Source organism: Phyllobates terribilis, unplaced genomic scaffold (genome assembly GCF_046119375.1).
Source record: "Phyllobates terribilis strain yellow unplaced genomic scaffold, ASM4611937v1 Scaffold_3429__1_contigs__length_79005, whole genome shotgun sequence".
Lineage (NCBI taxonomy): Eukaryota > Metazoa > Chordata > Amphibia > Anura > Dendrobatidae > Phyllobates > Phyllobates terribilis.
The window spans coordinates 984-13133 of NW_027366182.1; the positions used below are offsets into that span (position 1 = coordinate 984).

The 12150-nt window shown below is 35.8% G+C and overlaps 1 protein-coding gene across 1 annotated transcript; it reads left to right on the forward strand.

The window, feature by feature from the left end:
• Positions 1-9634: 9634 nt before the first annotated feature.
• On the forward strand, positions 9635-11593 carry LOC141247944 (uncharacterized). The gene is made up of 6 exons (XM_073669295.1): positions 9635-9677; positions 10375-10469; positions 10570-10681; positions 10765-10939; positions 11098-11231; positions 11511-11593. The coding sequence occupies exons 1-6, from the start codon at positions 9635-9637 to the stop codon at positions 11591-11593; spliced, it is 642 nt and encodes a 213-aa protein (XP_073525396.1).
• Positions 11594-12150: the final 557 nt, after the last annotated feature.

Below are 12150 nucleotides of genomic sequence, written 5' to 3' on the forward strand. Positions count from 1 at the left end.
AACAACTGAGTTAATAGAAGTTTTTGTGTTCGCTAAAGGATTATAGTGATCTTATGCATATCCAGGATGCGCATAGACATCTGGACGCACGTAATACAATTCAAGAAATGAGTTAAATAAAAGTTTTGTATTCTCTGAGATCTTATTGGTGTTGTTGTGGTGGTGGTCACCGTCACCGAGCAACTGGCTACTGGTAAACGATTAGCAATGGAATTATGCAGAAAGGGGCAAATATACCCTTTTGAACTTTATGCGCTAAACCCTGTCCCGCAGTACAGACTACAACACTTTTTCTACCACGACCACGCAAACCGCGCGCCGCCTGCCGGCACTCTATCTTCTGCTTCAGAGGAGAACAACAATTGGAGGCCCATCCCACAATCTGCGATGGAGGAGGTCAGAGATAGTTGTGCCTGGTCGCTTCCCACTCTTCACATGTCTTCGTCGATTCTTCTGGTTCTTTCTTCTTCTTTTTCATCATCTCTTGCTCTCCTCTTTGACCTGCTTTTACTCCTGCTGTTAGAAACTGCGGACCCAGTTTATCTAGGTTTGTTTGAAATGTAGGGATTGAGAAGGCTGTGGATACTATAAAGGAAATTCCCAAGGTTCATTGGGATTTCGAGGGCATTCATTACTTCGACGGAGGAGCGCTCACCGTTCAGTATTTGTTCGTTTTGGATGCCCTTAACTTCTGTTTTTGGCCTGGTTTATCTCTTTCTTCGTCTCCAATTTGTTTCTGACATCCTACATCTTTGCTCGTGTTATATCCCAATAAGAAACATTCATACAATCTGTCTATCTGTCATTGTCAAATTGGTTGTTATGCTGCTCTAATTCTCTAATTAATAGCTGAATTCTTCATGGACATTGGACATAGCCTTCTTAGTAAATCTCTAATTAATAGTTGTATTCTACTTGATGGAGATGAGGAGCTGAATTATGATCACTTGGCATTGGGCCTAAAGAAAGCTCTGGAGCATGATAAGTGTGGTCTTTGATGCTGATCGTCTGCAGAAGTACACGGGTATGTATTAGTATCAAAATATCCATATTGATCCTGAATTTACTTTGCCCTGAATAGGATAAATACATTCTGATTATATGCAGGCCCAGAACTGCGGGAACTCCTAAAATGGCCTCGTTCACTTCCATTAGAGGATGAGCGAGTTCGTCTTCTGCATGAGGTGTTCATATTTCTTCCTCTGCACAGTGCTATTTGCTCCATTGTTGTGCACTTCCTAAGCTTTTAAAATACACACCATTTGGATAGGTTGGGCGTGAATTGGAGAACAGTTTTGATGGGAAAGCATCAAACCTTGTGAATTCCTGCAACAAATCAGCTGCTAAACTCGTAGCACTCATCACCCGTCACTTTCCAGGTCTCATTCACTCAAAAACATTTTACTATTTATAGTCTTAAGTTAGTTATGTCTTATATTAGAATATTTTGTGTTGAATTAGGATTCAGAGACCACTCAGTATACAAAGGTCACCAAGTATTCTTGTACAAAAGAGCACAGATATTCAGTGCTGATTTATGGGGTGCATTCAGAGGCGAAGGTTATGGGGAGTTCAATGACATTAGCTCAATCACCATGTTTGCTGACTATATTGTCCCAGCTGTTCTTCAGAATCTTGGAGTGTTGAGATATAGCTCTTCCTTGGATAATATTATTGAGTCTAATACTGAAATAGGCCCTGGTAGTGAAGAGGAAGTTGAATTGAGAGCTTGTACCATTTATGCTGTTGAGAAAATGAGAGATCTTATCCTTTCGAAGACTGGAAAACAGGTACAATTTACTCATACACAAACTCTCTATTCATTCAACTGATTCATCGATGATTGTTAAATCAGGTGTTAAGTGTGGAACTGGATCTCTGGCTATGGTCCTGTGGAGTGAAGGAGCCTTCTCTAAGACATCATCGTACCCTTTCAATCTACTACTGAGCTACAATCATGTGCTTGCGTTCACAAGTTTGCTCCCATGGTAGCTCTATGAGTTTTCAAATTCTAGTTTTGAGTAATTTTCTTTATTTGTTGTTATTACAATTTTACTAACAGCTAAGAGCCTAAATATAGAATGTTATCGTTTAAACAATTTAACCTTGTAATTTTAATTTATTAGCTCTTGGTGTCCGTACATTGCACAGTCTTATTATCCTTTATAATTTTCTAAAGTTTTTATTATTATGTATTTTGTACACATTGTTTGTACATGTTCTTATTGTATACTATTTTGTCTGTAAGATTGTTTTATATTATATATTCTACTAGGCAATCAGAAATTAACTTTTTTCTTTTAAATTTTATTTCATCTAGTTTTATTCCATGCACTCTATTTCATCTAGATTAAATTTTATTTTATATAGGTGTTGTCAAACAGTCTCATAGATCTATATACTTAGATAGATTAGTAGAAGCAACAATAATTGAGATCAATCTTTATGTATACTAGAGATTGTTGCCCGTGCTTTGCAAGGGCTAAGCAAATGATTTTTCAACTACTATGGTACTCGTAGTTTTGAAGTTTGAATATGAAAACCACTATAAATTATCGTCCATTACCATACTCCTAATAAAATTATATAATATATTGGGGGTCATAAAAGTATAAAGCTTGGAGAGTATCTTCATTATCTCATATATGTTCAATATCACACTATGAGTTAAAATGTTGTAATTTAGTACAAAATGATGATCTTTTATGCAAATAATTTACTCTGAATACAAAAGTAAACCTTTGTGATTGAACTTCAGTTTGTAAGTTCAATGTTCTTAATAGATTGCAATCTTGAGATTGAGATAAGATTCATCCATCAAATATGATATTTGGCCTTTTAGATTTTGATTATCATTGAAGAGATCCATTATCAAGTCATTTGTCACTTCTTTGTATGTCTGATAGGCGCAATCCTGATAACGCCAAGAGTGGTTTTTAGATGATTTTAGATGTGTTTCGGAAGCACTTAGTCGTTAAATAAAGTATATGATGCATCGGGACTAAAGATGACAAAGTGAAGACAAAGACACGTTAAAATGAAGAAGAAGTATGCAGAGATCCAACCGCGGTCGCGCCTGCCGTGTAACTCCCAAAGTCGGAAAGTCTTTGTAACCGCTTCATCTTGATGGCTTTGAATGAGTTTTGGTTTTACCATTTTGGGAGAGGAATAAATAGATTTATCTAGGGTTTTGAGTAGACTTTCTCTCTCATTCTCATATTCTTTCAATTCTCTTTTGTATTTTCTCTCTAGAATGAAGAACTAAACCCCCATTATTCACTTTGAAGTTTAAGGCTTTTGGATTTGGTTTTGTGGTAAAATTCTAAACGCTTATGTTTCAATTTCAATTGATGATTGTTTCTTGATCTCTTGAGCTTTATCTTGCATTAATATGTGCTGATTTATCTAGAATGATCAACTAGGTTTATTGATATTCGTCATATTGCTAGGATTGATAATTCGATTTGAAGAGACTTTCCTTTTGGTAGCAAACTCTATTTGCATAAACTATTTGCGAGTGTCTATAGGGTAGAGATCTTGAATTCATGTCAATTATCAAAGATTTGTCCATGGAATTGCATGAACCTACTTATCTTTGAGCTTTATGTGGTTGTGCTATGAAATCTTGGGATTTCCTTGGTTATAGCATAATTAGGATTTCTATGACTATTTGGACTAGTTGCTTTATAAGAACGAAGAGTAGTAATACCATTTGAATGTTTAAGAAAACAAGTTACTAGGAAACTATGATCCACAGACCGATCTGGTTGCTGATAACGGATAAGTGAACTCTTCACACTTATTCGATCACTATCCAACATTGCGTGTTTTGTTACCTGCTACTTTCATCATTTGATCACCAAACTTACAACCCCCCCCCCCCCCCCCCCTGGTTACGTTTTAGTTGCATAATTGATATAAACTGATCCAACTCCCTTGGATTCAACCCCTATTTTACATGACAAGAACGTGTTGAGAAAACACTTCAAGGATGTAGATAAGGTCCTTCTCTACAATTCTCGCCTTCAACTTTTCCCAGGGAAGTTGCGATCAAGATGGAGTGGACCTTATGTAGTGGCTCATGTTTTTTCCCATGGAGCGGTAGAGCTTTACGACACGGATAACCACAACGTTTTCAAGGAAGTCAATGGTATAAGGTTCAAACCTTTCCCTGCTGGTTCAAGGATATGCTTATGAAAGCGTAGGTTCCAAGGGGATCAAAAGAGTATGGATGACATGACAGAGGTCGAGCCAACGACTTTACACAAAGGCACTGCTCGGGAGGCAACTCGAGGTGTGAGGTTTGTCTACTTTTCCCTTTACCTATTTATTGTGAGTCCTTTTTTGCTGCACTGAGGATAATGCTCGATTCAAGTGTGGGTAGGAAATTAGTATTCGCATTGCATGCATGTAGGTTGTTTTTTTATTATTTTTGTGTGTTTTTGCTTTATTTTTTGTTTTTTGTGTGTCGGTTATTGCATTCCCTATTTGAGTTTTTGTGGATTCTTATAATAGTTCATGTACTTTTGGATCTTTTGACTATGCTTTAGTTGTTGATTTTACAAGTGCGTTATGATGATGATAATGGTTCGTTAAACTTTAGACATTTACTTGAGCATGTGGACTTTGATAGGATTACTTTTGGAGTAATACTCTATAATTGTTGTCTTTAGAACTTGCTTCTGTATCTCTTTCGAAAACGCATTTAGGTTATTTTGCATGACATTTTATTGAGATGTAAGTTTATCACATAGGAAATAAGATCTGAATTGATATACTTCCAGCGCAACAATCGTGCGAGTGTGCGATCTCCGTAGTGTGAAAGATCACTCCAGGTTCGAATCTCAATGATTGTCGGATGAGCACGCGATCTCCGTGGTGTAAAAGATCACCCCGGGTTTGATCCTCTAATGGTCGCGTGAAAAAGTTTAATGAGTAGGCCCGGACCGTAAAACGGACGAGCCCTAAAAAAGAAATAATAATAATAATAATGTGATATTTCTTGTACGTCTCTTGATAATGTTTTGCATCTTGCCCAGCGGGTTAGATTTAGATGTGGTTGCATGCTTATTTAGATTGACACTTAAAGGTGAAATATGAATTTCAGTTGATATATAGAGTTGTGGAACATTTATTTTCTTGTCATTGAACAAGGCATGCTATGAAGGAAAAATATATTTTGTTTAATTTATCATCTTTATCATTCATATGTCACTTGGATTGAAACAACTATTGCATATTCTTATAATTCACTGTGATGTACTTGCTTGTGATACATAAAGATCAAGTATGGGGATGTGAATAACATGCATTTAGGCTAGATTAGTTCATGTTTATTTTCCGTTTGTTAGTGTCTTATTGGGGTCGGAGTCTTTGTGTAGTTGAGAGCAGGTACTTGAGAGCTGAGATGATGATAATGATCGTTGCTATCAAGTTGCTCCATACTCGTTAAGACCTTCGTGCTTCATGGAAGAGTTAGCATTATTTTGCTTACTCGAGGGTGTGGGGGAATTTGATAGGCGCAATCGGGACTAAAGACGGCAAAGTGAAGATGAAGACACGCTAAAATGAAGAAGAAGGTCTGCAGAGATCAAAGCGCGGTTGCGCCACTCAGCGATTGGCTATGTTCAACAGAGATCTAACCGCGGTCATATTCAACCAAGCGCGGTCGCACCTGTCGTGTAACTCTCAGAGCTGGGAAGTCTTTGTAACCGCTTCATTTTTATGACTTTGAAAGAGCTTTGGTTTTACGATTTTTGGAGATGAATAAATATAGACTTTTCTAGGGTTTGACTGACTTTCTCTCATATTCTCTCAATTCTCTTTTGTATTTTCTCTCTAGAATGAAGAACTAAACCCCCATTGCTCATTTTGAAGTTTAAGGCTTTTGGATTCGGTTTTGTGGTAAGATTCTAAATGCTTGTATTTTGATTTCAATTAAGGATTGTTTCTTGATCTCTTGAGCTTTATCTTGCACTGATTTGTGTTGATTTGTCTAGAATGATCAACTAGGTTTATTGATATTCGTCATATTGCTAGGATTGATAATTTGATTTGAAGAGTATTTTCTTTTGGTAGCAAACTCTATTTGCATAAACTATTTGCGAGTGTCTATAGGGTAGAGATCTTGAATACACGTCAAGTTTCGACGATTTGTCCATGGTATTGCATGAAACTACTTATCTTTGAGATTTATGCGGTTGTGCTATTAAATCTTGGGATTTTCTTGGTTATAGCATAATTAGGATTTTTAGGACTATTTGAACTAGTTGCTTTATAAGAACAAAGAGTAGGACTGTCATTTGAATGTTTAAGAACACAAGTTATTACAAATCTATGATCCACAGACCAATCTGATTGCTGATAACGGATAAGTGAACTCTTCACACTTATTTAATCACTACCCAACATTGCGTGCTTTGTTACTTGCCACTTTCATCATTTGATCACCAAACTTACAACCCCCTCCCCCCATTGGTTACTTGTTAGTTGCATAACCTATATAAACTTATCCGACTCCCTTGAGTTCGACCCCTACTTATCACTATATTTTGTAGTGTTTAGTTGGATAATAATTTGACGAGGGTGATAACGACCATAAAAACCTTTTTTCAATGTCTTAACCACTAATTCTTTCCCATACCTATACATGAGATCTCCAACTTGAAACCATGTGGACAAGCAATAGACTTCTAGAGTCACTATTTCTTTTATATGACAAATTTTTATTTGATATTGTAAGCGAATTTAAGCCTAATTTTCAATCCTAAATTTGCAGCCAAAATAGAATGTATACCAATATTCATAACATCCCATAAGCAAGCTAAAAAGTACTTGCTTCAAGTTAAAACCTCACATGCATCAATGGAACCCATACATCAATTTAGTTATTCTTCTGAGAGATAATTCATACCTAGAAAATATACGAATGTATCCTTCTCTTTGTCACTTGAGGGTTGTTTGTTCCACCAACAGCCTCTGTTTATCTTCACATGCATATGATTTTGTCACATCATTCATGTTTTAAATCTAAATAATTTGTACCAACCAAAACAATGACTATAAATAGACTAAGTCTTATTTATTATTAAACAAATCTGATTACCCTTTGGTGTTGGAGGGTGACCCGATGCTATATTTCCATTGGTCTTGGAAACTCCATGAGTTTGTTACCAGTTCTTTCTTGACTGCCTCCTAGACACAGACTAAAAACATATAAAGGATTAGTAAAAAGTAGAGATGCGAAAATGGAGGTAATAGAGGGTGATGAATAAACGAATAAAGACGAAGAGCTTGAAAGGATGGGACTAGGATTTTATTAATGGTAGGAACCAGGAATTATATTAGAGGTAATGTTATATTATGAAACTAATTTACTATAAATACAAAAAATAGACCTTTGTAATTGAACTTCAGTTTGCCAGTTCAATGTTCTTAGTAGATTGAAATCTTGAGATTGAGACTTTCTCTAATAAGACATGGAAATCGGGTCGGTCAGGTCGGGTTTCGGGTTGGAGAATTTCTTCGGGTCATTTCAGGTCAAACTTTTACCGGGTTAGAACGGGTCAGTTTATAACAGGTTTAATATCGGGTCGGGTCGGGTTAACATGTCGGTTGAAGTAGAATTTTTTTAACTTTTTCGTAATTTTTTCTTTAAAAAAAGTAATAAAAAATATTTTTTAAAAAAGAAAATATTTATTTAATAAAAATAATAATAAAACATTTATTTAAAATTAATTTTATATATTTTATGCTTATATTCTTGACCAACAGGTCGGGTCATAACCCACCAGGTCGGGTCATACTCTGACCCAAAATTTCTCGGGTCATCGGGTCGGGTCAAAATCGGGTTCATGTAAAAATAGGTCGGGGTTTATATGACCTAGAAACAGGTCGGGTTGGATTTGCGGGTCGGGTCAATTTTTGCCAGGTCTAATCAAATATGATATTTGGCTTTTCTAGATTTTGATTTTCATTGAAGAGATCCATTATCAAGTTATTTGTCACTTCTTTGTATGTCTTAGCCACTAATTCTTTCCCATACCTATACATGAGATCTCGAACTTGAAACCATGTAGACAACCAATAGATTGCTATAGTCATTATTTCTTCTATATGACAAATTTTTATTTCATATTGTAAGCGAATTTAAACCTAATTTCAAATCCAAAATTTGTAGCCACAATAGAATGTATACCAAAATTCATGACACCCCATAAGCAAGCTAAAAAGTACTTGTTTCAAGTTAAAACCTCACATGCATCAATGGAACCCATCAATTTAGTTATTCTTTTGAGAGATAATTCATACCTAGAAAATATACGAAATTATCCTTCTCTTTGTCATTTGAGGGTTGTTGTTCCACCAACAGCCTCTGTTTATCTTCACATGTATACGATTTTGTCACAGCATTCATGTTTTACATCTAAACAATTTGTAACAACCAAAACAATGACTACAAATAGACTAAGTCTTATTTATTATAAAACAGATCTGATTACGCTTAGGTGTTGACTGGTAACCCGATGCCATATTTCCATTGTCTTGGAATTCCATGATTTTGTTACCAATTCTTGCTTGACTACCTCCTAGATACATACTGAAAACATATAAAGGATTAGTAAAAAGTAGAGATGCAAAAATGGAGGTAATAGAGGGTGATGAATAAACAAATAAAGACGAAGAGCTTGAAAGGCATGGGACTAGGATTTTATTAATGGTAGGAACCAAGAATCCTTTTAAAGGTAATGATCTTTTATGCAAATAATTTACTCTAAATACAAAAGTAGACCTCTGTGATTGAACTTCAGTTTGTCAGTTCAATGTTCTTAGTAGATTGCAATCATGAGATTGAGATCTCCCCTAATAAGATTCATCCATCAAATATGATCTTTGGATTTTCTAGATTTTGATTTTCATTGAACATACCCATTAGTCATACCTAGAAAATATACGAAATTTAGTTATTCTTCTGAGAGATAATTCATACCTAGAAAATATACGAAATTATCCTTCTCTTTTGAGGGTTGATTTGTTCCACCAACAACCTCTGTTTATCTTCACATGTATACGATTTTGTCAGAGCATTCATGTTTTAAATCTAAATAATTTGTAACAACCAAAACAATGACTACAAAGAGACAAACTCATATTTATTATAAAACAAATCTGATTTCCTTTAGGTTTTGGCAGGTGACCCGATGCTATATTTCCATTGGTCTTGGAAATTCCATGATTTTGTTACCAGTTCTTGCTTGACTGCCTCCTAGACACACACTGAAAACATATAAAGGATTAGTAAAGAGTAGAGATGCGAAAATGGAGGTAATAGAGGGTGAGGAATAAACGAATAAAGACGAAGAGCTTGAAAGGGATGAGATTAAGATTTTATTAATGGTATGAACCAGGAAGGCATGGTAATAGTCGCAATTAATACTGTAACGGTTGGAATTCTAACTCTCGGTTAGAAGAATTAATTAATATTACTCTCAAACTGTTGTTTTTTTGGATACAATGGTGGGAGTCTAACCATCGACCACTTGAACCGTTTGCAGGGTCCGAATCAAGTTGGTTGATGTGAATTGACCCTTGAATGTGACAACCCAATTTCATATTCTGCTTGTTGGGCATGGTAATGGTCGCAATTAATACTGTAACGGTCGGAATTCCAACTCTCGGTTAGAAGAATTAATTAATATTACTCTCAAACTGTTGTTTTTTTGGATACAATGGTGGGAGTCTAACCATCGACCACTTGAACCGTTTGCAGGATCCCAATCAAGTTGGTTGATGTGAAATTGACCCTTGAATGTGACAACCCAATTTCATATAGTCTGATAGATTGGTATGTATTGTATTTTCCATAGAAGGGTAATCATAATTAGGCATATTCTGCTTGTTGAGCTGAGGTAAATAACACAAAGTAGAAGACACATCACTTACTTAGTTCTTTCTTTTGTACATAAATGATTATTAGTGTTTTTTCAAGGATTAATGTCTAATATGTAGTCATTAATTGTATCATTTACTGTTTTGGCTTCAATTTGGAATCCTTTTGGAAGTAATGAATATCAATTAATAGAGAAATTATTATTTTCAAGGAATGCCAATTTTATATTAAACTAGTCCCATTCGATCTCCGCCAATTTCCTCCTCATTCGATCGATCTCCACCTCCTTCCTCCATTGTGATTCGCTAGGTCTTTACTCACCCCAACTTCAATGGCATCGGCGACACAACTCCACTAACAAGCTTCACCGGAGGTTGCTATTTCAATGGTGTCGGCGACTTCATCCTAAAGTACGTCCTCTCACTGGCGAGCTTCAGAAGCTGATCGGTTTGTAATAGTTGCTAGTGATGCGGCAAGCGCATGAGAATGCAGATCCATTATCGCCGACGACACTGATATTATTATCGTTGGCGCGGGCGCTGGCGTTGCCGGTTCCGGTCTTTCTTACATGTTGTCTAAGGTTAGTAGTTCAATTTTTTTCTGGTTGATTGATTGATTTACTCCGAATTGGATTTCAATTAGGTCTCTAATGAAAATGATATCTGATGTTTCATCTGTAGGATGAACGATGTATCCATGTCATTGAAAGAGATTTGAAAGAGCCAAATAGGATAGTTGGTGAGCTTCTTCAACCTGGAGGATACCTCAAATTGATTGAGCTGGGACTTGAAGGTTGATTAAGAAGTCTGATTCATGCTAAGTTTCAGTTATATACCATTGCCTTGTAATTGAGTCTTTTTTCTTCCGATTGATAGACTATTTGGAGAAAATTGATGCTCAGAAAGTGTTTGGATATGCTCTTTTCAATGATGGGAAGAGTACTAGACTTTCTTATCCCCTGGAAATATTCCATGGAGATGTTTCAGGTAGAGGCTTTCACAATGGCCGCTTTATACAAAGGTTGAGGGAAAAGGTTGCATCTCTTCCCATGTATGATGCTTCACAATTTGATTAATAGCAGAAGCAATGGTTATCCGAGTCTTGTAGCTATTATGAAGATGTTATTTGTTCATGAAGTAATCTGTAGTGGTCTACCTTAATTGTTCTGTAGTATAGGGTGATAACATCCATTTTTTAACTTTTTGTAGGGTGCAAATAGAGCAAGGATCAGTGACTTCACTTCTTGAAGAAAATGGAATCATCAAAGGTTTGCAATACAGGAAGAGAAAAGGTGAAGAATTGAGAGCATATGCACCTCTAAACCTTCTATACCTTACGAATGGTAACTTCTTTATTCCTAATCCCCTTTTTCAAATTAATATCTGCAAGTTTAGTTGTGATTTTTCTCAACTTCAGCCAGTTGCATCTACAATAAACACATTGGTTGATGCATTGTACAAAGTATTTTGTGCTTCACTTGACCAAGCAAGAAATGATATATGTGAAGCTTGCTTTGAATACTTGAGTTTTGGATGGATCTTCTCATCGGGTCTAATCTCTCTTCTCTGAGGTTCGAACCTGAGTCCATTGAATCTTGTTCTTCATTTCTTTTTTGTTGTAGTGTATGGATTTGGCCACTTGTTGATCCCATTTCCTTCACCAAAGCGATTGTGGATTGTAGATATACTGATCTATGAAAGTTAAAAAAAACATTAGTTTGATTTGGGTGAACGGATTTTAGATTAGATTGTCTAAAATAAGGTTGTGAATTGACAGGGTGCGTTGGCTATCATCTTCCCCATCATCAAAATTGAGGGAGTTAGGAAGATGTTTTCCCTGCTTTGGTTCTGGCTTATTACATACTTCCACCTCCTCAATGTTAGACCTTAAAAGTGCAGGCAGACAATAGAATCAGTTGGTTTCGAAGAATCCAGCAGAACGAGCTCGGAAATCAGTTGTCACGATAATTCTTTTATCAGTTTTTAACCCTCAATGTGGAAAAAGTGTATATCAAAACATGTACTTAGTTGATTTAATAAACTTCAGTAGGGATTGATGTAAGTGTTTGGAACTGCATATAAATCTAAATTCATTCTTTAAAAATGATGCTTATGTACAACTTGCAAAGGCTAGTTTAGCTTCACCTTGAGTTGTGTAATCTATTGTTTATTTATTAATAAAAAATTTGGTGGAGGAATAATGTTAAATGAAGGTTTTCGTATTTTTGATCATGAATTTTCTTTCAGATGTCTATTATTTTT